General features: G+C 41.9%; 1 protein-coding gene across 1 annotated transcript; it reads right to left on the reverse strand.

Moving 5' to 3' along the window:
• On the reverse strand, positions 1–26,077 carry WDFY1 (WD repeat and FYVE domain containing 1). Its single transcript, XM_080605042.1, has 12 exons — positions 25,878–26,077; positions 18,356–18,423; positions 17,275–17,348; positions 16,040–16,094; positions 14,514–14,664; positions 11,825–11,937; positions 9,542–9,668; positions 7,910–8,015; positions 5,455–5,556; positions 4,749–4,879; positions 3,633–3,741; positions 1–2,927 (listed from the first exon to the last, which is right to left on the reverse strand). Exons 1-12 carry the CDS (start codon positions 26,012–26,014, stop codon positions 2,868–2,870), a joined length of 1,233 nt encoding a protein of 410 aa, XP_080461168.1. The 5' UTR covers positions 26,015–26,077; the 3' UTR covers positions 1–2,867.
• Between the last annotated feature and the right edge of the window lie 1,801 nt (positions 26,078–27,878).

Genomic DNA, 27,878 nt, shown 5'->3' on the forward strand with positions numbered 1-27,878 from the left:
TTGAGTATCAAGAAATATTTTATTGTACATGTAATCAAAGTTTTAAAAAACAGACAAGAAGGAGCAAGGGACAGATTTATCTAGCGTCGCTTAATTATGCGGGGTACAGAAATACAACTAGTAAAGACGTAGCACATACTAGTACCCTTTGCTCCCCTTCCCTGCCCCAATGAAAGAGGTTATACAAGCAAGATTAGTAATGCTTCAAATCAAGCCTTCTCAGTAATTGCACACTTAAGCTGACATTGCTGAAATATGTTCAGTTTCATGAGAGTATGTGCCTTTGAGATAGTTGCTCATAAACAAAAACTATCTCTTTAGTGGTTTGTAAGCATTACTCATTCAACACCAGGAGTATACTTACATGACTAATGACTTAGCAGCCATAATTGTCTTGCTATAATCTGAACTGACGCTATCTATAAGTATATCAATTATAGAAAATAGATTCCTTAGGTTTAACAATATGCAGTAGAGAATATATTTTCTAGTGTCAAAACCTTAATGTGAAATAAGTGGTTCTCAAGAAGCAGAGGAAGTATTCACAAGGAGGGGGGGAGCTGCATGCTGATCAGGGACACATGGACTAATCAGAACTAAAAAAGCTGAAGTTCAGGAGTATCAGCTGCAAACGAATTACACCTCAGTATCATTGGTGTAAGAGTTTCAGAATGCCTGGTTTGGAAAAAAATGCTGTTCATCCCACATCGACATTAATCTCACAGCTTAAGACACAACCCTAGACCCTCCTTACAGCACAGCAGTATCTTAAATGGCTCTAGCTATGGAACTCCGGTTCTGCCTTATGTGCTGTGAGGAGGAAGACTTCTGTTCTCTTCCAAAACAACATAGGAAGAAGTCTGAAGGCAAATGCAGAGCATTATCAGGGCTTGTTTACCCCCTTCAAACACTCAGTTTCTTTCTTCATTTACAAGGCTGTAAGCCTTCAGAGCAGAAAGCTGTGAATTTTTTCCAGTACAAGCTGATTTTCTCTCAATAACTTACAAATAAACCTTCACACACAAAAAAAGTAGCTATACAGCATGTATCAAAGGATGAATTAAATCAGTCTGACAAGTGCTAAATCCTGAACTGAAGGCAAGACAAGTTTTGGGATTCCCACAAAAGAGGGATTTGATTATTTTTCACTGGCCCAACATGGCTAGCAGGTCAAAAGACTCCTAGCAAAACTTCTGGAGAAGGGCCACGGAAAAGCAGACAATGTCAGCTCCAAAATAACAGTAACTAACATATTCTGGATTCTAATGCCCTTTTGGAGACTATCAGCTTTTTGGCTTAAAACAGAAGTGAATAATGGTTTATTAAATATACCACGATCTTCATATATTTTAGCCTACAGCATGGTCCAATGCAGATTATTCGTGTCAAGTTAGACAACTAGGACTTGAATTCACTAACACTCATAGCACCACTTGATCATTGCTGCATTAAAGACAGTCTAACCCTTTAGTCCTCTGCCAGAAAGAACCTATTACCTTTGACAGTTGCAAAACAGCACCTAACTCTGGCCCAGCTGACCTACCCACAGTTTTTGTCCTCACACATATGCACCTATTTTCAGAGGAATCTAAATAGCTCCAAGCTTAAGCTCTGACATACTACCTTAGCTTTCAAAGCTCTCTTTACAGGATTCAAATGCAGGATACTCATATGAACGATAGACCAATTTATTGCCAGTCTCATTAATTATTTCCAGTATGTGCCAACTGCAGTTGTAAAAGCCTCCCAGCTCTTCTTCATACTTCTCAGCTTTGAAATAGGGAAGGATCAATATAAGTCTCAAGATTAACAGACCTAGGTGCTGCAGGGGAAAAAAAAAAACAGCAGCTGTTCTGTACCTTGGTAATTATTGCTTCAGAAGCTCTCAGTATTTATCAGTTTTTAAGCAACAAGACAGTATTTAAATTTATGCTGCATTTTAGCAGAGACAGGCTCCCTACCATTAAACAAACATCAGCCTTTCCACAGGAAAAAAGTCTCTAAGTTTTAGCTGGCCATTTTTTCTTAGCCATACCATTTAACAAGGCAGATTTGCTTAGCTTCCCATTCTAACAGCATTACAAAGTTGTCAAAGCATATGGCTCACACCTACGGCCTGTCTTTAAAGTAGAGTAGCGGGGCTGCATATTTTAGTAAGACCTACAGAAGTTTGTTAGCTATGCTAAAACTCTACTTAGGAGCCTTGAAGTGTTTGAAGACTCACCAACTACCTGAACAGTTGTCCCACCAAAGTGACTTCACTAGTGACTGAATTTGAAGACAAACACTACAAGAAAGCCAATAAAGGAAATCTTGTATGATTAAAGGTTCTCTTACTATCTCATCTGAAAGAAGCTACCTGCCACTTTGAAGTATTTCCTCCTTCCATAGGAATAACCAACATACCTTTTGGAGGCAGTTTAGACGGTGACTGCTCAAAAGTATTTCTACAGAACTGCTTTTTGGAAGAGAGAATAAGTTACTTTACTACTTGCACAAATCGAATGTACTATGCTCATTTTACTCTGATAATGTTTACGCTACACAGTATCTGTACAAGATATATCAGCAGAGATAGCACATTGTTAACACTACATGTAAACCGAGAAACAACAGGTCCTTTCATCAAGGCGTCATATTGCAGGTAAGCCATTTTACGTTAGTCCGAGAGGCTGCACTTCCACACCAAGGAAATTCCTGGTGAGCCCAACAGAAAAGGTTTGCTCTACAAAGGTGACTGTCCATCCTGGAACAGCATCAGGAGAAGAATCAAGCAACCAGTGTTTGCGGTAATATTCTTAAGAAGGATTCCATTCATTCGGTGCATATTGCTGTACATAAGGTGCATAAACCTGTCAGGTATTAGATCAACGTGAAGAGAAGCCAGTTGCAAGGCTGCAACCAACTACTGGCGTCATGTCCCAGATCTGGAAGAAAGTATTGTGGAGAATTATATAGTAACAATATAAGATCTAAGAGGTATTTCTGTAAGAGGCATAGAAGTAAACAAAAATCTCCCTGTACATTAAGTAACAAAACCTTTTTAAACTAGACTTGATTACAACAAATAGGTATACCAGCCTTACAAACCAACAGCCAAACCTAGGGCTCAGGAGTTCTCAGCAGTTCTCACAGGGCTGGTCTACAGAGCACTATGCAGTTTGTTATAAACATGCTTAGAGAACAACAGGAACAGCCCAGAACAGTCTCAGTTCTGGCACGCATGGAGGATGTATGGCTTAAACTCAGCAAGATTGGAAGTAAGACTGATTTCCACGTCATTGCCTCATAACCAGGACTTTTAGTGGCAAATGCTCCAAGAAGCTCAGACACTGCACATTTCATCATGTCCACATCTTTAAGGCCACTAGCAGAATCTGCCAGTACTGATGCCTGCTTTGTTTGTCCTGAAGACACCAACAGTAACCATTTCTGACAGCTAGACTCCATGCTGTGGACTTACAGGTCATTTCCTCACTCAGCTGCAGGAAAGTACAATCTGCAACAAATATGATTCTTGCTGCCCACAACAGTCAGATTTATAGCAACAGTTGTCAGAAAAAAAAGTATATACAAACACCAGTTCTGTATTAAATATCTCTAATAAATGGAGAAAAGAGGTACGTGAATACCTTCACAATCCGATCGCTTCCACAGGTGACCATTAGCCCTCTGGAGATGTCCATGGACATGTGTGAAATGTTGTGTTTTCCTTCATGAAAGGTTGCCAAGGAAGTACGGCTGCAAGAGAACAGGTCAAATGAAGGCCAGCCATCAGATGAAGCTTGATGGCACCATTATAGCAGCGTAGAATGAACTTGCATGAAAATTAAGCTGCTCAAATACTAATAAATCAGTCCTGAGAACTGCAGTGCCACAATAAAGGGAACAGAATTAAACCAGCAAATCATGCTAAGGCATTGCTTGTGTAGTTATACAGGTGTGACAATTCCTGGTCCTCCCCTGCATGTTAAAAATGTTACAACAGAAGTGGGACATAGTATAAGTAAATAATTGTATTTCTTGTTACAAAGTGAAGTTCAGCTACATTTTTATCTGCTGGCTATAGTGAGTCAAGTGGGCACAGCACTTTCCTTTCAAAAACAAAAGCAAACAACAACAAAGCCACAAAAAAAACCACAAAACAAAAAAAACACCCCATGTATCTGATTACTCTGGTCCTTTAGCACTCCACATTTCCAAGGTGACAAAACACTGAGCAGTGAAGTGCTGTTGGTATAAAGATAAAAAGGGTGCTCCTTCATAGCCAAGGAGAGTTTAATAAGACAGCAAATTAAGTCTAACCCAATTTGCTTGCATGGGAAAAAAATAACGTTGGGCTGTTGATAAACACTGTTATAGGAACAATTCACAATAAGGATACAGAAATTAACATATATACAGCCTGGTAGCTGTGATGCATTGCCAGCCACCTGTTTTAAGTGCAATCAATAGCCTTTACCTAAACAAAAATCTTGAGATGAATTTATTACAGCCCTAGATCTGGGCTCATGGAGAAGAAGAAAAACTAGATAAAAGAGTTGTAAACCTGCATCTGATCCAAATTCACTTGCAGAGCCAGCTGAGGTATTTCTATCATTATACTGCTTTGTGTGCCCAAAGCAGAGGTGGCCTATTAATAGAGTCAGCTTGGCACATTTGCACAGCATTAAGTATAGATGTGGAGTAAGCACAGGTGTTTCTGCATCCCAGCAGCATTACTTTACTTATTACTCCTCAATACTCACTCTTCATCCTTGATTGACTCAAAACAGGAATCACAGACACGGACCTGGAACTCAAATCCCATGATTGGGTAACTTGACCGTTTGGTACTGCACTTGCCACACACTGCTTGCCCACATTTTCTGCAGTGATGCTTCAGAGAAGAGAAAAAAATCAATAAGCCACAAAAATCACTACATTGTACCACTTGACTATTTTACCAAGTGTTTGTTGAACAACAGCAACACGTAAGGAAGTCTCCTGTTGCTTCAAGCGAAGATCAAGGATTCTGGAGTTCTGAACAGTCTTGCCACTGATGGGTTTGCTTCTGTATCCTTCCTGCTCATTCCCTTCTCCTTTCACAAGCTCCTTCTCGGAGCAGGAGAAAAAACGGTTGGACAACCAACCAAGAGAAGGAGTCCAAGAGAGCCAAAAACACAGCCTTCATGCCTGTCTAGTCCATCTAAATAGAAATCTATTTGGAAAGCTTTCACGCTGTAACCCAGTAAGAGAAGGGACACCACTGGTTCACTGAACTGCAGTTTGCTCAGGTACAGGGCATTGTGAAACTTCTTAGCGCTGCCTAGAAGCTGTGACCTCTCTATAAACTCTTGCTTCAAAGCAGCAAAAATACCAACAGTATAGAAGATCTAACAACATTAGCAGTTTTCTGTTTGCTTTTTGCTTAAGTGATGAAATACAGCTATGCACTCAAACCAGGAAGCTCACCTGTCTCAAGCCTAATGTCTTTGTGTCCCACATTTGCTTTATATTCCAGAAGAAAGGCTGTTCACACTTCTGACAGGAATCACTTTCTAGCCACTGAGGAGCCTACAAAACAGCAAGAGATGCAAGTAATTAGATTTTTTCCCCCCCCTCATAAGCCAGCCAAGAAAGTTTGTTTCAAGAACCCAGAGCAGAGTTTTACTTGGAAAAGGGCCCTGTCTCAGCTCTGGATATTAAAAAAGGGATAGATTGCCTAGGGTACAGTACGTAGGAAGTTTAATACAAAAACAAACAAAAAAACCACAACACCACCAAAACTACAGTGACTTGTTACCAAGAACTACAAACCTCCTATCCTTTTAAAGCCTACGGCAGTATGTGATGTTACTGCCTTCATAAGAAAACTAATTAAAACATCTAAGGTACTAAACTTGCTGCAAGCGTTCAAAGATTGCAGCTCTGGCTTCCTAGATGATTTCTAAGGGCTAATGTAATACAAGGTGTAGAAGCTACAAGGCAGTCATGCCCCTCTAAGGAGGAGTCCAGAAGTAAATTCTGGAAGTAATGATCTTTTCTGTTTCCCTAAGATTACAATTTAAATAATTAAGAAATCATCCACATTTTCCATCCTGTCCACAGCTTCATTAAGCATCCCTTCTCCCAGCCACATATTTTTCTTGCCATAAATGGACTATGCCAAATGAAAATAGTTAAAGCTTTCACACATTTCAACACCCTTGGATACTTTAAGTGAGCATCCTTTTAAGGGACAGAAAGAGTCAATAATTTTTTAGTATGTAGGCTTGAATTAGAATGTGTATTTTGTGCAACTATGCATCTGATGGGGGACTCTCCCTAAAACCTGACACAAGAAAGCTGGAACAACAAAGGAGTGTTTCTCCTCATTTCACTTACATCCATTGTTGACAGTACTAAAACAGTAGTATTGTCAGTTGTACCATCTCACCAGAACACTTATTAGTGCCAGATGACCAGTTCATAGACCTTCAGCCTTGATTCCACACCCTTCCTTCCCCCAAGCTAGTGGAATAAATTGTAAAGGGTGATAGCAAAGTCCAGCATGGGAGGTAGGGATGATGGAGGAGAACAAAGGAAATAAATTGACTCTCCAGCCAGTGAGATGTTCCATATTGCTTCTTTCTGTTACTTACAATAGCTGTTTCCACTTAATAGCATTTTTGAGAAGACAGCGATTTGACTTGCTGGCTCTCCCTAACAGAAGGGCAGGAGGCTCTCTTCCTATTCTTCTTTCTTTTTTTTTTTTTTTCAGGCATTAAACAGGAAATAAAACCCACCACAACATTACCAGCACTATTACTAACATACAGCTAGAGTTGTCCAAGATCAATAGTACATCTGTCAGTGGAGTTATTGTTCCTTCTAATCAAAAAATCTATTTTATAATCTTACATGCCTTAGTGCATATTTGAAGATACCCCTAACACGACTCGTCAGATAGTCCTTCAAAGGCAGCATGTTCAGTTATGTTTTTGCAAGTTCTGAGACACCACAGCTGCACTAAGTTAACTGCATTAGTTTAATTGCATTAAAACCATCTACTAATTCTTGCATGCAGATCCAGAAGAGAGAGAAATGGACACATCTCGTTTTCCCAATTGTACTATAAGCCAGTGGCTTGCAGACACGAAGATTCCTGAAGTCACTAATTCTGGAAGTTTTAAAGAGAGATAGATCTTCATGCTAAGAACAACAGGAGCATCACATACAGCATTCAGCGTGTTCAAGGTGACACTTCAATATAGGTCATAACAGTTCTTCATCTAAATATGTGTACTGAAGGCAAAGCATTTAAGGGAAGGTTGAATTTTAAATACAGCTTTATGGGAGCAATCAACATTAACTCTTATAATTATGGTTTAACCAAACATAGTGCTAACACATCTTTTTAGCTCCTGTGGTGGATAGGAATTGATGCAGAGAGAACATGCACGGCAGGCTCAGTTGGTGTGTTTTGGGGTCTTTAAAAAAAAAAAAAAGCTGTCTGAGGACCGAATCTCTACATTTTGAAATGCATCTTGAAAACAGCATCACTTCTTTATATGCTTTGACATAAGTTGAGAACTTATTTCAAGACTTTTGAAGCACTGTCCATTCATTTCTTTACTGCAAAGGCTTGCCTACATCAGAGTGTTACAGCAGCAAGGGCTGCAGCCATTCCAGACTGAACATGTCGTCTCACTGAGATAAGCAGCTAAGTAGTGCCGAGCCTGTCCTGCACCTCTCATGTCCCCAAGATCTACCTACTACAATGCAGTATGGACAGCCAACAGAACAGAGCAGATTTTAGAGGTATCATTCTGCCTTAACGTTTCAGGCAACATGAGGAAAAACAGCCTTGGAACAGACCAAGTAAAGCTATGTCAGCCTCCAAAGAGGAAAAATAAAAATCTGTCTCTGACCTAGAACATGATCTTACCTCTTCCCTGCTGATATCCATGTTCCAAACAGCAATTCCTCCATCAGCTGAACAAGATACTAGCTGCCGTGTCAGCTGGATGTAGCAGATAGCCTGCACCTTGTCACTGCAAACAAAGCATATGCTATTTACCCACAGTCATTTAAACAAAGCATAGTTTCCCAGAAAACCCTGATTTATCCTTGTAAAGCTACCTAGAATGCTAAAACTGATTTCTGAAACTGATTTCCAAACATTTTGTTAAGTCTACATAAAGCTACGAAGACAAGTGAAGAGATGCTGCCACGTAAGCCCTACCCTTGCACCAGAATGTTGACTAGAACTTGTCAAATTCTAAGGCTTGACCAGAATACCAGAGGTACAGCTCCATGTTAACATTTGCTGGTGAAAAGCACTGGCAGTGAGCTGAGTGTAATCTGGCTCAGAGTGTGAATGCAAATACTCTTCTCTGTTGGCAAGGAGAGCCACTTATCAGAACAGAGACAACTGGAAAAATAAAAAGAAATATTTATCTCAAGATACATATAGAAAGCAGATGGAGTTTCCACTTTTGCTAATAAATCACAGAGTCTGTAGCTGCAAATGAAAGCATGCTTTCACCAGTAAGTTTAATTCTAAACAAAGAGTCATGGCAAAGTGAAAGTCAACTCTAAGAAACTAAACAAAGGATCTCAACAACGTTAAACTGCTTTGCAACATCTAAGTTGAATTAGAAAAGCCATTCTGCTTCTCAGAAGAACTTACTTTCCCATTCAGTATGAAGTTTGATGCTAAGTGTGATGTTTGAAGAGAAACTAACAGTGTTTTAAGTCTTCAGCAGGACACATGATACAGCAGTAACAGCAGTATAAAGTCCTCCAGTTGCTGACGTCAGTTACTCTTTTGTAACCGATATTCTATTTTTAGTTCTTTAGCCATAAAACTAAATCCTCAAGATTTAACAAGAGTTCTAGAACTATGGCTATGAGTCTTGATCAAAGGTGGATGGAGGCATCTACGAATTAGACAAGAGGAGAATGTACTATACAAATACATCTTTGAACATAAACAAGATCTCTACCACCACTGCATTTCTAAGGAGAATATAGCTTCAGTGGTGAACTGCCTGTCAGACTGAATTAAGGCCCTAGATTTATTACAGGCAGCTAGGTAGTGTTGTCTCTCTAAAAATATAAAATTGATTAAATACAGACAACTAACTATATAATCCACAGAACAGCAGAGATGTGACATGCTTTTCTGAAGTCCACTGACCCACCTCAGTAATTTAGCCAATTAGTTTATCACCTCACAGGTCCTCACAAGCAACTCAGTGAAGTGTTTACACAATACAGAAGCATGCAACTTTTACATAAAAGTTCAAGTAAGATGATTTAGATCTTTTACCCATCTCTTTCTATAATCTACCTTTATGTTATGTTCTCATTATCCAACAAACACAACCAAAAAAGCTTTATCAGTAATGCTTTCCAATTACTAATTACCCTTCTTCCCCCTCAGAAGTCTTCAGTTCTGAAAAAAGTTTTCTTCTTCATTATTCACTAAGATTCAAATATCTCGCCATGCTATTTGATCTTCCTAGGACTGTGTTCATTACAGAATATGCAGGAAAGACAAGACACCACTACATACTGATGGCCCTGGAGCAGCAATGTTCGCCCCTTCCTTCCACCAATATCCCACATGATAATGCTGTGATCAGAGGCACCCGAGAAGAGCAGTCGTTGAACAGGATCCCACCACAGGGAAGTAATGCTTCCTAGGAAAAAACATTCTACAGTTAGGCTTGCCAAGCAAAGACTAGCATACACAATACAGTAAGTTGCTCGGTCAGTGGTTACTGGACAGAGCACAGTATTCCCAGGTAAACCAAGCCCCTTACACAACTATTTTTAACATTAAAATAGTTGGAAAAAGAAGCAAAGTGACTTTCACTGGGAGTCTGTTAGCAAATTTGGATACTACATACTAAATTACGAGATGAGATTTCAGAAGGCCCGACCTGGCTGTGCCACTCAATAGTCAAAGAATTTAGCCATCCTACAGTAGGAGTCTTAAACCAAATCCCATATGCATGGTAACATATACGGGAGACAGAAGAAGTAACTTAGTCACTCATGCCACCTATAGTTTTGTGGTTGCAGGAACATTTTTTCCCCTTACAGATATCCTTCCCTCTAAAAAATCCTTCCACTGCTCAATTGTCATCAAGAGCCTTGTTATTCTGAAAGCAAGATGAGTGGTAATTACAGCCCAAATCAGTCCCTTCCAGCTCTCTCCAGCAAGAGAGTCGACTTGCCTCCTTTAGGACTATATTGTTTTCAGACTGACCCATTTGGGAACAGTTGTCTCAGAGAACAGTGGCCATCTGCTCCATAAAAAGCAGTTTAAATATTATTCCAGCATTACACAGAGCAGGCTATTAAGTGTGGAGAATTCTAGAAGATGACTGTTGAGCGACAAGCTCTAAAGCCATTTAAACTGCAGAGTAAACAGTGCTTGCTTATGAAGCCACAGTTAAGGCTAGAACTAGAAAGGAAAACAAGCTGAAGTTAGGTTTTTAGTCTAACACACACAGCCACACTCAGAACTAGCTACTGCCTAGGTTTAGAGTTACCAGGCCTTGGGAATATCATGCAGATACTTGGGAGGGAAAAAGGCTACACAATCTGTTTTGCTTCAAGGAAAAAAAGCCAAAGCTGTCTGCTATGCAGACAGTGCTGCTGAAGTAGGCGCTTGGAAGCTCGCTGCAACTCAGCAGGTAAAATACGTACTGTATGTAATGCCATGTCCAGAAACGCTGCTTTCAGACTACCAATACCATCTATCAAGGCTTTGCATTTAAATACAGACTGTTGCAAAACGTAGAGGTAAAGCAGGGCCAGGGTAATTACTTTGCACTTAACTGAAGCAATCTGGAATTCTGCTTGAAAGCAGATGATGCATTTATCATCGGAAAATTTCGATTTGCCTTTCCTATTCAAAGCGAGCTTTGTCATTTTACAGTCATCTGCAAAGCAGGAGCCTACCCAGCTTACAAAGTCTACTCTATGCTTACAGCTGTTAGAAAAGGCAGCCTTTTCCAATGGACCAGAGTCTCATGACCCAGTAACTCAGCCCTACCCAGATGCAAACTAGTCAGCTGAATTTAAAGTTGCTAGTACTGCACGAGAAGAGTTAAGTCTTATTTCTCTCAGCACATTATTAAATTATACATTCTTCTATAATTTGCATTCTTCCTTACACGTTACTGAAGACAGTAGCTCTAACACATTACAGACTGCTTGGTTCTTCATCTGATATAAGGGCTTCAGCTATGATACGCAGCATGAGACATTTGTTTTCAAATAGACATTTGATTCTAGAAGGCTCTCTAGATTTCTTGCGTGTAGCTTAGCTTCTGCTAAACACAGGAAAACATGAACTAGGGTCTCGTAATAGACTGATCAAAACAGGACAGTCCTCGCTGGGAAGAATTAAGTGGCTTTTTAGAATCTAGATTTGGGCTTGCTCAAGCTATTTTAATACTAGAAGATCTCTGGGGGAGTGGGGAGGGAGGAAGGGAAGAGAAAGCAACACATTCTCGTCCTTTCTTTTCAGTGTTAAGGAAACTAAAGTTTTTAAAGGTGGCCATCTAGTGGATGACTTGTGCTTAACTGAATGCCTGTGTCTACCTTTATTTCTCATCTACAATAAAAATACTTGTCAGTGTATATAGGACTGAGATTTCCATACAGGAGGGATGCATCTGTTCTTTAAGAAATAGTCAGTATTTGTAGCTTTGAAAAGCTTTTGTAACTACTATGTCGCACTAGTCGCTTATTCAGTATCTAGCCTTAAGATGTGGATGTCCCATTCTGATATACATGGAGGTATTATAACCCGGGTCAAGTGGAATTAAGAGAGTTACTTTACCTTCGTGGCCTTTGAGTGTTGTGATAATCGAGCACGTGTTCTGCTCAAGCTTCAGGAGAGTGATCTGTCCAGAATAATCACCAACAAACGCATAACGAGTTTCATAGTCATATCTGATCATCAGTCAAGAGAACATTCATTTGTTCTTAAAAATGTTTTAAGGGATTGAAACAGAGTATAGATGTCAGCTGCAAAGCGGAAATAAATCAGAAAAGAACATGTTAGTACGCCAAGTATTTATATAACTATGTCTAACCCGGTTGGACACTGTAATAGTTCAGTCCTTTTCATTCGTCTCTTCTCCTCACCCTTGCCTACATGTGGAATTAAGACAGTATGGAAAACAAGAGACAAAAGCCACTGGAGAAGCCATGAGACAATCCACTCCCTAGTTTAAGGCAGGCTAAGTAGATTTAGATAATTTCTGGCAGATATTTACAGAACACAAGATCATCTACAAGAGATGCCAGAACTCCTTAGGCTACTTGCAATGCAGACCTACCATCAGTAACACCGCACTGGACATTGGGTGCTGTTCAGACTTAGACCAAATACCTGCTCCTATAAACTCTGTTTTCTAGCGTGTTATAATGGTTGGTACCCCCAGGACAGGAAAACTAAACTCAAGGGTGTCAACCCTCCATGGCTAGTTTACCTTACAAGTAGAAGTATACTCCCACTGTTCTAGCAAATGAAATTCTCTCTCCTTTTCATTAATCTTCTCTCCTCTCCACTTTCAAGTTTCCTGATGGAGGTCCTTGAGCATACTATCAAAGACTGTCAAAGTATTTGGAGATATCACGTATTTCAGAAAGAGTTCTTCCATGGAACACTGTCATAAAAGCCACAATGCATCCTAACACAGGATCTATTAAGATGTCACCTTTCACAAAAGCAATATACACCACAATGGTTTTCTGATATTCCGTTCTTGTTACTATGTGACTACTGCCTCCAAAAACTAAAGGATAGCAAGCTGGATGAAACCAGATCATCTGCTACTTCTAGATGACTTATGTTATTCAGGAAGTAAGCAAGAACTAAGAAAAAAACCACATAACTGACACCACATATCCCAAGAGTTGAGTATTAACTCACCTGTCTTTCTGGAGCCACACAAAAACCACAAGCAGCTGCTAGCAATGTAGCCTATTCTCCACAACAGGAAAGACTAATTTTAAAAAGTCAGTGTGCCAAAAATCCCACCATAAGTGAAAAAGCAGACGTTTTGCCATCTGATGACATTCTGAAATCTGTTAAGCATTCAGAATCTTGAGATAAACAATTCACTTTCAACAAATCCATTAAGTCTCTGAACACGTGATCCTTTCTTCATCTTGAAAGTTCATGCTAGAATTATGCCTGCTAATCCAGTAAAGACGACGCACTCTACTGTGTTTTTCAGAAGCTTCCACCCAGAATCACAGGATCGTTAACAAATAAGTCCTAAGGAACCTCCTGATAAGAGACACCAAGCATCTAGTACTCACACACCAGAAAGCTAGTTCTTCCAAACACAACTCGAAGGCACGACCAATTACAACGTATTTTCAAATGCCATGGTCTTCAGTGGAAATTTACTTTGATCTTGATTCTTTTCTCCATTTTCATAGTAAACTGTTCTAGCTAACACTATTGTAAATACTAGAATACCCATGGCATTCAGTGACTCTCAGAAGTTCTGAGAGTCTGAGTTCTCTCTGACTGTTCTGTGAGCTAGTCTCGTAACACACGAGCCAGTATTAACCCGGTTCTGTGCTACACTCAGCACGGTGAGCTGTGTGTGTAACGTTTGCAGGACACAAAACCCCTTAACCCTAGAACAAGGACAGCAGCAATGGGCAACAGTACCGCAACACAACCCTGTCACCTCTTCAGTCAAGAAGGCATGGTCTGCACAGATGAGACCTCAGAATGCTGGAGAGGCTGCTGGCAACCAAGCAGTTAGCTTTCCTCCTAGTTCCTCAGCACTCCACAGGCATATAGTAATTCTAGAGAGGTCTTTCCTTCTTAAAGAGATGTAGCTGATCTTTCAGATTTTGAACCACACCAGTTCTACAACGTTATCGCCATTAATCCTCGTACACCGAGCCAGCACCTCCAATCACCGTAGGGTCACATCTAAACTGCTACTTAGCAACTGATAAAAAAACAGTATTAGGATTTAAGGGTTTTAAGTCATGTTCGGAAGCTTTGACATATGAACTACAGTTTTAGCTACTGGGTTCGTCTTTTACACAGGGTAAAGAATGCCCTGAAACACAGCTGAAGAGACAACAGGAGTTCTTAAGCCACAAATGCTGCAGTTAAAAGCAATTTGCAGGAAAGCAAAGCACACAGACAAATTAGTGCTAGTAACGAATTAAGTTTTGATGTACCCTGTAGCTTAAAGGTAGGACTCCATTGTACACTGGCATCTGTTGAATGAAGTGATTTGACAAGATGCAGACTCACATCTCAAAATTAGGAACTAGCAACACCTTAAGACCTCTAACTCAAGGTCACAATTTCCCCTCTACAATCTAACAAAAGCTAACAGAAGCAGTATTTAACATCTCATCAAAATTAAAGTTTGCAGGCTTGCAAGAGATTTTAACTCTAGCTTTTTAGATTAAAAGGAAGGAACAAGTTGAGCTAAATGAACAAAACTTTTCCAGTTTCTAGGCAGCAATCGTTTTCAAAAGGATACTGTAGACATGAAGCCCAAGAGGTGAAATAATGTCTCCCCAGCATACTCCCACTCCTGGTACACATCCAGCTGACACACTTGTCATGACCAGTGCTGATAACCCACTCTGATGTCAGGCAGAAAATAATAGCAGATACTCGATTCTGATGAGCTGTGGGAAGAAAAAAGATTCTGGGTAGTTTTTCCTAGAAATTGACGCGATGTGTTCTTGTGTTCTAGTTCAGAGAGACATAGGTTGAAGATGCTATCTAAGCAATGCTCCAGGAAGATGTTATTACCATCATATTGTACTTGCCTCTAGGCAAGTAAATTAAAAGGCTATCATTGTTCTCTAAATTAAAAGGCTAACATTGTTCTGTTCGGTATATGCCTGCTGAATAGCTTAAGCGAACCAAACACATCAGTCAGCTGACTTAAGCCTTTCTCCCACAGAGAGAGAAGTTGAGTTCAGCCCCGATACCAAAGATACTCTGGTAAAGAAGCATGTAATCTCCCAGCTTCCTCTAGTTAGGAAGTCAGGACTTTGGGGGAATGTAACAAATCTAAAAAGCTTAATTGCTTTAAGTGCCTCTTTCCTGATCCCAGGGGAGCTATACTGAGATTCACTCTTTTAAGCACCTGAAAGCCTACCTAGTCCATAACATTCAAACCCGTACCCATGACAACCACCAAATCCCACCAGATTTTTCTAGAAAGCTGCCACTAAGCAAGAAGTTAGAAGAGCTTTAGAAAGAACTTTCCCCTGCCCCACAAGATGCAATTATTTCTCTTGAATGAGCTGTCATCTACCTTAGGATAAAGGGAGACTTGTTTTTAAGAACAAGGCTTTTTTCTTACAAGCAAGAACATTGCTTCTATCAGTGTTAGGGAGTCCTAGGACAAACTGCACTTTGTTCTGCTACATAATCTGTAGCCCTTAAGAGTCTCCTTCAGGCCTTCCACATTATTATTCCATTTTTAACCAGCAATCTTGCTTTATATTTCTTTTAAGGATGCACAAATGCTGAAAATAACATCTCCATAAGTATTAGAATAATCCCTGTTCCCCGTGTACCAGAGAAATATGGTCTTTTTCATCCCTACTGCTCTCCCAAATGACAGAGAAGGCAGGGACTCATCTTTAGCTAGAAGTAATCTAGCCCACGGATTACAGAAAGTATGAATGGAACTTGCACCTATCAAGACACACCTTTAGAAAGCTCTTTCCCTACACATTGACGCAGTATAGCTATGCTATTTGAAGAGCAAAATCTGAACTCACTAGTTCTGGCTCATTAAATTCAACGCATCATTAGCCCGCACGAGTAATGATAATGACTGCAACTCAGACTCAGCTGACTGATGATTACTCAATAACAGAATATTTATCTTTTGGCAGTAATTCCCCACTAAGTGACAACTGGAAGGTTAGTCAGATTTCAAGCACATTTGGACTTGGTTAATCTCTGACACTGCCCAGTTCCCCAAGCATTTCAGAACCCTCCCCTTCACACATATATTAGTGCAGACACCGGTTAACAGTTCACCTGGGTAGGTCTTCACAAAGTTCATCTTATTGAAGTCCTCTGAAATATGAAACTCCTAAAACCAAAGTGGAACTGTTAGAAACAATATTGCAGTGACATAAGCAAGAGTGACACACAAAAAAGAGCAATAACCTCACAGAACAGAGTTTACATAGCAGCAATATATGCTTAGTAAAATCTAACAGTTTGTCAGGCTGGAGGCACAGCACACTGATATTACAACTGCAAATTACGGTTATTATAAGGAACTGCATTTTCTATGTGGAGTATGCTGCCAGAACCAAGTTTTCTGAATAGATATTATAAGAGATGAGACCTTATTTGTCCCCAGCAGGAACAAACAGAACTCCATCTTGCAGCATTTTGGATATAAGGATCTGAGACTTCATAATGAAGAGACAGATTTAAGTGAGAGTATTCTCTATTTGATGCAAATCTTAAAGTCTCAGTTTACTGATAGCTAACTACTTGTATTCCTGATGTTCATTTAGTATCTCGGCTCCTTATAGGAAAGTTATTTTGACCTTATTTTCATAGAGAAATGAATCAATTAAAACATCTGATAGTCACAGGGTTCCTCTCCTTTGCCAAGGAGATGGGAAGAATACAAACACGCTTTCTGTTCCACCGTATGTATCCGCTTCCCAGGAGAGGAAGAGAAACTACAGCAAGAGTATAGCAAAACAGAAAGAAAACTTCCCTGAAAGATGAGATGGGAATACATTTCTCTACGCATGCAGAGGTAATGTCTAAAAACCAACCTTGCCTCTTGCAATTTTAGAGCTAGTGTTGAAATTTCCACATCATAAAAAGGTCTGCAGCAAAAAAATCCAGAGACATGCATGGCTAGATACAGGCAGATCCATACTTCTGGCCAGATGCAAGCTAGCTGCAGTTCACAAACCCTGTTAGTGCAGCAGCGCAGCACTCCACTCAGCTTAGTGTACTCATCAATATAATTCCCTATGAAGTGTCATAATTTGGGCCCACTGCTACACTATTGCCTAAAAGATTTCTTGAGGTTAGCTGGCTCACATCTGGCCAGAAGAATCCTTCTTTGCAGTCCTCCAATATGCATCTCATGTGAATTGCCAAGGAGTTCAGCTACTTAGTAGCAACTGCATTCCAAAAAGAAGGGAAAGAGAGCAAGTTAACAGCTGCCAGCAACACTTGGTGGTTGTGGGCAATCTAAGCAATTCTAATCTGCATTCTGAAGAAAAGTCACAGCACCTTACCATGATAGCTCCATTATCCTGGCCTACAAAGATTCGCCTGCTGTCATGATGGTAAGCCATGGCTGAACACGGAGCTGTCGAAAAAAATAAACAAGCCCATTGAAGTTGCTTAACTTGCAAATTACAAGGATTAAAATAATGTGATGTTTTAAACCAATACCTTCCTTTCCAACACCCTCAGAAAATGTGGCCTTAAGTGTTTTTAGAGATTTAAAGCCACAGGAAGGACAGTCTAGATATTACAGTGATCATGCTGCGTAAGGACAAGCCCATCCCTTTGAACTACTACAGGCATACTTTATTTTGTAAAAGCCTTTTTAGAGCACAATCTGGATAGTTTGTTTTGAAAACTGACAAACGGAAAAACTGCTGCAATTCAGACCAACTATTAGGATACAAAAAAAAAAGAATACAGTTAGCATTTTTAATCTAGATCCTAGGCTACTCAGATCAGTCTGAAGTTGAAAAGACAAATTACTTCAGAAACTGCCATTTCAAAGACCATCCTTTGTTTTGCTGCTGCTTTACTTTGCCATTGTATGCCCTCTTTTTATATAGATGGTATGTCTCAAGGCAGCAACTCTACATAAAACAAATTATAGCAAAGCACCCATGCTAGGTGATGCTTAATACCGACACAAGACCCATGCAGAACTGAAGCTGCTACTCAATACTGCTTTCTCAATAATCTAGATGTTTAAAAAATAATAATAATACATACATACCTCAGGGAGCAGAGAATATTCTTACGTCTGGACTTTCAGCTAATGGTTTGAAGAGTTTACCTATTCAGTTGATGAGTTATATACCAGCATTGGAGACATCTTCAGCAGCAGATCCACACAGCTGTTTACCCGGCGAAGGATCTGGCTCTTAACAGAATGCTGCCTTAGATCTCATCCACTACACACCTAGTTTCAAACTAAAGTCTGAGCTAGTGCTGCTACAAAGTTCCCAAAATTAAAGGTCACCAGGTGAATGCAGTGGTTGAGGAAACGGGAATGAGGTATTCCCACACAGCATGGGTACAAGACCCATGCTACGCTTGGCCATCTCTTACCATCTCCAGCATTTTACTTACATGACATGGTGTGATAGATGCTGGGCCAGTATTGTCCACTGTCTCTCTTCAGCCATACCCGGATTGTTCTGCGTTGTGAGAAGAGTGGGGAGAAGACAGTTGTAAGTACATCCCTCCTTGCATCTGAACCAGTTTATCGCTTAAATATCAGCTTCACTCCTCTTTACTTTTGTGCTACTCCAACAAAATAGCTACAGTAGCAACATAACAGGAGTAACAGTACTCTGGCACAACCAGATGAACAGCACAAAGAATAGCCATCCTCAGATTCTGAAGAGCTTCCTTCAGAACTATTTACACCTTGACTTTCACCAAGTATGAAATAGAAATACAATTTCAGTTCACCTCAGAAATTGCTATGCATTGCACCCTTTTAATTCCTTTGAAGTTCTTGCTGATTTAAGTTGAACTCAAGTTGCAGACACTTTCATGCTTTGGCAGAGCAAACCACAGCTTGCTTTACAGTTGGTACGTATTTGATATCTTTCTAAAATAAATCTCAGTCCATTACAGACATCTGAACTTCCGAATTTTTATAGCTTCTCTTTGCAGCTCCTCCTTCAGCAAGCCAAATACCAAATATTAGTAACAGAAGCACCTCATCCTCTAGGCCAGTACGTTACTCCAGCACTTGACTGTCATCTTCATTTCTAAATAGTGACGTAAAGAGAAGAGCAGATCTGGTTTCATATCATTTCTTCTAAGCCTTGCCTCTACTTCCTCATGTACAAATGCTAAGGACAAGCACCCTTATTAGCACTGTTCCGTTGCACTGTTCCTCTAGCCTAAGTATGAGCAGGCTTGATTAGCCAGTCAAGTGGGAATTGAAAGAACTCTTATTGCAGACTTGAACAGCATGCGAAGGCTCCCTATAAACTGTTTTTAGTTTGCATCCTGCCCACATCAGGCCACAGATACAGGAAAAACTATTGTGAGAACATTTAGTATTATACCACTGTCAGACTGAGAGGAAGGATACAAGAGCCTCTTGCAGAAAAGTATCATCAATTAAACACGTTCCTACAACAGACAGGTTTGAAGGGAATCTACATCAAGAAATTAAGAACACACATGTAGACAGTGTTAAGGTCAAGTCAACCTGAAACTTCCTCTCCAAACCATTGTTTGCTTTCTTTATTACTGTTTAAATTCAACTTCCTCATTCCTAAATGGAAAACTAAGTGATCTGTAAACACGTGTACCTGGAAACGCTTTCAAGAGACTTCGTGGAGGTGAGTTGTTCTATTCACTTTTAAACTACTAAAAAGGCTAGAATTTAAAGTTCAACAACAACATCAAACTCAGGGACGGATTTGCTAAACCACACCAGATCACTATTAAGTGCTTAACAAAAAGAGCACAGAAGACAACACGTGTCTTCTATCAGGACCAGAACTTTTCAGAACAGGCTGAAGATACAAAGGTTACACTCTGATTTTGTAATTCACCTTTTCTTTAAAATACCATTAAAAAAATAAAGCAGACAATACCCACCTTTAATGTACTACTTTCCTCTTCTAAAAGTTGAGATCAATGCAGCTGTGTACACACTGCCCAAAATAATTAAGATTTTCAGCTGTTGAATCAAGTCACTTTTCCATCAGATCAGTGGCAAACATATATTACTCCAGCCCATTAAATATTTTGCATCAAGGCCGCCTCTTAAAAACCATCACTTCCTCCTTACTGTATAATCCATACCCTGCCTCATGGTCAAAAAGCCAACACTTCAGCTGCCCTTTCTTACTAAGAAGAGAAAAGGTAAGGATGATGCTTCCAAGTCATCCTCACGATACAAATGCCAGTGGTAGTAGGGGTTAGCACCTGTTGATTTTTAACTGCTTTTTAGTCTGTTTTTAAAGCAGTTTCATTACACTCAGGCTGTCCTGAACATTTCAGGCAGTAGCTTCCACCCCTACTAATTCAACCCTTTCACTTCTAGCCAAAATCATGTAATTATTTTTGCTGTAAACAGACTAAGAGTTGCCATAGCAAGCGACATAATGCATTGCTGATTTTCCCAAAGTAAGCCTTCTTTCCTCCCAGCATTTTGGTTGATTACACTGGGCTAGGAATTAATATGAAGGAAACAATGTGCTTTTCTAAACAAATCATTTCTGGGAAGTATGATTTGTGCAGTGACCATTAACAATAGTCACTAGAATTGACGGTCTAAGCAAAGAGCTGCAAAAGCTTGCAAAATTAACTTCTGAAAGCTTCTTATTTTGGTTTAAATAAGATTTACACTTTCCTAACCTCATGTTCGCAAAGATAAGCCGTTAGACAGCTTTATATCTGATTATATAAAGCTCTGAGCAAACTTTGAAGAGATTGCTTCGTAGCAGTTGACTATTGGCCTGTGTCAAGACCCCACTTCTCCTCCTCAATTTTTTCTCCTGCAGCTCTGTAGCTGTGGTGCATCTCCTTTTGCTTGGAAAATTAATTTGTGAAATAGCGGTTCCAGCTTAAAGAACGAGAAGTCCTCCAGTAATGCTACTTCCACAGACTCCTTCTACAATGAAGGTATTTTATTATGAGAACCACCAACTCAAAATCAAAACAAATCTTTAGCGCTTCTCAGAACTTGTTTTTTATTTGATGAATGGGCTCTGTGCTCTATACCAGAAAAGAACTGGCTACCTCTCACCTTTCCTTACACATTCCCTATGAAGGGCCTAAAAAGAAACAGGTTTGTTTGAAAGCAGTCTCGACATGGATGTGAAAGCGTCAAAAGCCATTAAGGATTAGAGATAGAAACATACCCTTTAAATTACAAAAGACTCAGACGTTTGAGAGTGGCAGGAAGTACAAAAAAAAAAAAAGGCCTGCAAACTCCCCTAACATTGATCATTGAAGCAGAAGTTGGTGGCAGCTGGAGAGCATGCACGTTCATAGAGGAGTAATTCAGACTGTTTGTTTGTTTTAAGGTAATATAAAACACACACAAAAACATCTTGAAGCAACACTGAACGTGGCCTTACCAACTTCTAATGATTTTCATTGTTTCCCAACTGGTGTTTCATAGGCAGAACAAATAATCACCTGACAGTAACAGAGAAAAAATTGTGGGGCTGAGAGGGGAGAAAACCCTTCAGCAAACCAACAGTATCTGAGGTTCAGGCAGCATAAGCTGCCCTCTGAAAGCCAAATGCACATGTCAGGGAGGGAGAAGTGATGAAAGATTAGCAGGCAAATCTAAACTTGTCCCAGTACAGATACACAAGTACTATGGAGCTACGCTAGCCCTATCTTCCCAACACCTTCACACCGCTCAGCTGCTTTCCTACCTGAAATCCATCGCTCCCAGTTGTTTTCCCAGGAGGAACAGAAGACTGCATTTTCCTGGCAGTCAAAATAAAGTAGAAGTGTGTAGACTGCTATTGACTCCGTTCCCAAAACAGCATTAGGAATCTGATTTAACCACAGTGCAATGCAAATTCAAGGACACTGCTTGCAAATCATGTTTTCTGTCCGTTTCCGCCCACTAAAGCATTAGTTTTGACCAACATTTAACTTCCTTAACCAGAAAAAACACTGCTGCAATTTAAGCAGAGGTTCAATGCAACAGCAGCTGCTGACAGTCACAGAGCACCCACATGCAGCTATGCTAGCGACTCCGGAGAACCTGTCAGGCTGCTGCAAATACCCTACCTTCACCTCGCCACACTTAGTCTTGTACACCAGTGTATCACCCTTCTGCATCCCCAGCTATGGCCAGGAAGCACGCACCTTGCCTTAGCTATTTGCTGAGAACAAGGCTCTTAAGGCTAAGCCCAGAGACTCGACTGTGCCATGGACCTGTGCAGCCCAAGGCAGCCTTCCTCAGGTGTGTGGGCAGCCAGCCCCAGCCCGGAGCTGGCCACCCAGGCCAAGGGATGCCCCACAAGCTGCTCCAAGCACTGCCCAGGAGCTGGGGAGGACACAATGCCTGCACGGGCACAGAGATCACTACCCTCACCAGGTATCTTCTGAGAAAAGTTCATAAACAGCAAGTTTCCTACTGAAAAAGTAGATACTCCTGCCTCCTTTTCAGCTTCAAATCCTTTTTAAAAAGCCAGATTTTTATTAGTATTCACAGATCTGCTATAGTATCTTTTGGATCCTCAAATAAATAATAGAATCATTACTTCTTACTGTAGAAAATATCACTTAAAGTAGAAAAAACTCCAACTTTTCTACCAACATGATAATCCACAACATTCCCAGAGGATGTTTGCACACCAATGTTTTCCTCACTACTAACTTGTAAACACATTCTTCTCACTGGTTATTATGAAATACTTGCCAGCCTTAGCTTATTAAGATTTAATCAAACATACTTTGGCCCCACTCTTTTAGCATACTGCTCAAAGGGGTTGTACATAGCAACTCTTTTGCTTCCTGAACTCCGTATTTGCTTGCTGCTAGCAGCATAATCTGTTATGCAGTATTAACACCTACGCCCCATTTTTATGGAACACACAAGAGAGCAGAAAGTTTGAAAATATGTTCAACTGTAGGTGAAGGATATGTGAGCGAGTAGGCTTTGATGTACTGTGGGAGTACCTCAGATTAGAGGCAATACATTGCAACAATGTCTGGAAACCTGAAAATCCCAGTAAACTCCCATACTAAGGCACGCTGCAAGCATTTAGCCTCCAGAGTCCAAAGCTACTCTTGGAAATTAACACACACCAAAGACAGACAACAGCCCCCACTCCCCTCGCACAGCTCTGGCTCTGACACCAAAACGTGCCCAGATAAAGATGCAGCTGTATTCTCAGCTCCCATCAACACAACCTAAGCATGCAGACTGCTAACTTTCAACGTTAGACCTTGAAGGTTAAATACTGGCATTGTCTGCTACAGGGCTCTGCAAGCCTGCACCACGGATTTCTGTTCAGGTTCAATTCAGATATGAACTCTTTAGCAATTGCTATTTCTCCCTCAGGAAGCACATCAAAAACTCCACACAACCACGCGAAGACTCAACGCATACTGCCACCCAAAAAGCCAACTTCACCCTGCGCGGTACAAGGTAACAGGACAACTGCACCTACAGGATGAATAATGAAAGCGTTGCTCAGCCTCAGCCCAAACCTGCCATCCAACACATGCTACAGAAAGTTACTTCAACCAAGAGGGAAGAGACCAAGACTGTCTTACAGCCAAAGCAAGAACCCGCCTAACGCATGCGGGCGTCACTGCTTGCTGTGAGCTAGGTGCAACTACTGCACGGCCTAACAAGGAGCCGTGTGTACTGTCGGTTCAAAGGGTCAGGATTTAAATCCTGCTGATTTTACACAGGGATTAGTGCAGTGCAGAAAGCTGTTTACCTCTTTACAAGGCAGTGCATTTTGAACCCTAAGAAGTCCTACTAAGTTGCAGAATCAAACTGAGGAGGCAGGTGCTGCTCCCTGTGGTCTCTGGAATCACGAAATTCAGAAAGTTTCCCTTAAATACCCACCTTTTGTATGCACATCACACAGGGGGATGCGCTGCAGTTAAGGCCATGACAATATTTAATACCTCAACACTCAATTGTACGGTCTGATAAGCACGTATGCCTTTAATACTCAGACCCTGTTAATGCTGTGCCAAATGCTTCCAGCACCCTAGAAACTTGGGAAAGACAACCAAGATACCTCCCACGTACCAGAGGCTGGTGGTATAACCAATTAATATTTGCTCAGGTCCTAGAGTTACCACTTAAGAACACTTCTTTGAAAGTGCCCATTACAACAGGCACCCAATCTGCAGAAAATAATCCTCAGGAAGAGAAGTCTGACTCCAAGTACTTCAGAAAAATATTTTCAAATAGCCTTTAAACAACATAAGGACATCTTTGGCTTGATATATCCCAAACTTACAACATTTGTACTCGAGGCTTTCGGAATTCAGTGACGAACTTTACTCCCAATAACTGATAACTCATTTAAGAATTAAGCACGCTAATCTTCCAGAAAAAAAAAAAAGGCCAGAGAAGAAATCCAATTAGCCACTTTGAGAACTGTGTTTACATTTTATTTACCACACACACACTAAATAGGAACCAAAAGCAGAAACTACTTAAGCCTTCCTTCTGCCAAATTCAACTACTTCTACTGCTTGTTTTCTAGAAAGTTCAACTGGCACTTAAAAGCAAGTAATTCCTAGCATGCCAGTGAAAAATAAGTTCTCACCACCTCTCCACTGAAGAGGAGATAGACCAGAACTTCCTGATTTCTCAGCAGTGCTGATAATCAGTTTGAACAACACAGCTATACCTTCATATTTTTAATAGCAGATATATATTGCCAGGTCACTGAGAAGCATCATAAATTTGATTGTTTCTACCTTATCCATATAGGAACATCATACCATACCCTATACAGACTTGGTTGCTTTAATACCAGCTACTGATAGACTAACAATATCTGGTGAGCTTCATTTATACCAGGGCAAGCGTGCACTTCGCCTGCCCCACTCCCACACAAAGCCCGGATGCCCTGGCTAACAGCAAGGTTATAAAGTCAGCATGTGCTGCTGCTAGCTGGCCTGTTTGCTCTTTTTGACCTAACGACAAATGCTATATTTTATCAGTTCAGGTGCAACCACAACTCTGCTGAACTTCAGCCCTCAAACGCCACTGCTTCTCATAGGGTCAGGCTTTTCAAATGAGACTTCATGCAAAAATAATGCAAATTCAGATGTTAAAATAGTAAAAGGATCCAACCGCTAAGTTACTTGTCAAAGAACGCACGTTCATGCTTTCACATGCTCCTTTCAAGCATTGCTACAGTTTTTGGACAGGAGCTCTCAAGCAGCTTCTCCTACCCCTCTTCACAGTTACAAGTCACTTCCCACACGGCATGTGGGAAATTCCAGCTGTCACCACTCCCGTGCAAACCACTCACCCTTCTCCTGTGCCACAGTCCTCACTGCTACCTGCTTCCTCATTTCCACTTTCATTTGTCCTGAATAACCACTTAACGACATTACCAGCACACGGAACACCACAACAGCTAAGCGAGCCGGTGCTGAGGACCGGAATTATGCTCTCAAGATGGTTTTTCCACGCAGCCAGGAAGCATGGTCCTCACAGTTCATCATCTTCTCTGCCCCTCAGATCTGCCAACTCACTCCCTGAATTATTGCAGCCAGAAGGAAGCAGGCTACAGACCTTCCGCTCCGGCCGTCGGAGGGGGGTTGTTGTGACTGAAGCAGCTCGGGGAGCTGCTCCTGAAGGACAGGGACATCAATAACTGATCTAGAAGAGACTCAGCCAGCTCAGCTGAAGGCAGAGGAAAAAACACGCCTGAGTTTTTGGTTCTGTTCACAACCACCACACCCCCCCCTCCGGACACCTAACCCTTCCACGCTGAGGAGTTTAATTCCCCAGGCGCTCCGCAGGGGCCGCACAACCCGGCAGCAGATACCGGCGGCGGGTGTCCCTGTCAGGGGCAGGAGCCGTCCCTCTTCCCGCCACCTCCCGGGCGGCTGCGGGCCTCGGGCGGGGATGAGCGGCCCGGCCCCGGCCCCAACCCCGGCCCCGGCCCCAGACCTGTCCTCGCTGGCCGTGATGACCCCGTCCTCCTTGGGGATGAGGAGCGCGGCGCTCACGGCGTCCTGGTGCCCCTCCACCTTGCTGAGCAGCACGGGCCGGCTGCTCTGCGGCCGCGAGTGGATCTCGGCCGCCATCTTGCCGCGGCCCGGCCCGCCGCCGCCGTAGCGCTGCGAGGAGCGGCGCGGCGCCGCCCCGCCCGGCCGTATTCTCCGGAGGAGAGCGGCCGCGGGCAGCCCCGGCGCGTCCCGCAGCGGCCGCGCGGGGGCCGTATTTCGCCGAAGAGCGGGAGCGGCGGCGGCTGCCGTGAGGGCGCCCCTCAGCCCCGCTGCCCTGGCAAGGCTGCAGCAGGAGGCTGTGCTGACGGGGCCACGGGGCCGGGGGAAGGAGGTGTAGGCAGGGGAAGGGGTTTAGCTAGCCCTATAACCCATGCCCAGCTATAAACCCTTATCCTTCACATTCTTAAGCAGCCAAAGGGTGCTGGTTTTACCAGGTGCACTAGCCATGAAGGCATTCTCCACATATTTGGTTAAGCAGCAGCAGTAATCCTCCTCTCCTCGTTTTTTTTTTTGTTTGTTTTTTTTTATTACGCTAATTACTGTGACAGTCTACCCACTGGTGCTCAAAGCCTTAAGCCCCGTCAGGAACCAAAGCTCTTCCTCCTGGGGACTGGCCAGGGCTGCCCACCCATACTTACCCCAAGACAGAGATGTGGGGCCTGATGCCAGGCCCAGAAACTAAATACGTGTACAACAGTGTCCAGATAAAACCAGCACAAACTCCAAGATTACATGAAAATCCTTCCTATTTCAGCTAACCTATTTCAGCTCAGGAATTCCCCAACAGAACTAACTGCCCAAAGCAATGAGCTGTAAGACAAGGCGAGCTCAAGGCCCTCCAGCTCCCACCAGCTGCCTGCAGACAGGGAGGCAGGTTCCTCATTATATTTTTCCATCTCCCTGTTTGTGCCTCTCTCTCCACCTGTTCTGCAATCAAACCAAGCAGCAAGGCAGCCTGGCTGTGGCTGGGTCCTGCACTACCTCTTGTCTGCCACAACAAGGCTCTGGAGAGGCTGAGCTACAAGAGACAGTGGTGAGATAAGGTCCTTTAACAAGGGGCTGGCAATGCTCAGTCTTTTATGAGGCTTCAGAAGGAGAGGTCACAGGAGGACATGTGGAAGAAGGAGATTTTTTTTTTAGGAAGAGGTGACCCTTGGAGCAAAGCAACCCAGAGAGCCCAGCCCAGAGCCTCAAAGGGACGTGGGTGCCTGAATCCCCTTTGAACCGTGGGGAGTTAAAACATCCACTTCTTTTGAGGATCCCAGCCTCCATGTCCAGAGACCTGATGCTTGCTGCACCTCCAGGGAACTTTGGGTTTTCTCACTGTGCTTTACCACTTGACACCTGTCCCAGAAGCTAAGATCCATCAGACACTAGAGCTGCCCTTGGGGATGCTGGATGCCCACAAGGGCATTTTGTGCAAGAACAGCTGCAGTCATTTACTTGATTCAACCCTTCACAATATTTCAGGCCTTGAACATCTTTACTGTGCATGGTCTCCCTGTGCTTGCAAGCAGTGGTACAGTGTTCAGCCCAGTGAACATATATAAATCAGAAACAATAATTCTCACTATCCAAGCAACCACCAGAAGGCACCTTGGTGCCCAATGCTCTTTTTGCCCCAGACTCATACATACCTGTTACTCTTCTCTTTAAATCCGACCTCCTTAGCTTGCTTTTTAAGCCTGATCTCTTCAGCACGTGCCAAATGTCAGAAAAAGGAATGTTGGTTCTTTCCCCAGAGAAGAGATGGGAAGCTGCACCTTCCTCATACAGGCTTCCATAGTAAGGACCTGTATGAACTTGCAGCTGTGCAGTATGGCACATCCCCAGGGCCACGTTTCCAAAAACAACTATCCTAAGACTTCTTATGATGACTAGTGGTTAGGAGCTTTATCTTCCTTTTTTTAATCTTCCTTACTTATCAGAAAAGAGATCCCCT

The sequence above is a fragment of the Anser brachyrhynchus genome (genome assembly GCF_964034855.1).
Source record: "Anser brachyrhynchus genome assembly, chromosome: 9".
Lineage (NCBI taxonomy): Eukaryota > Metazoa > Chordata > Aves > Anseriformes > Anatidae > Anser > Anser brachyrhynchus.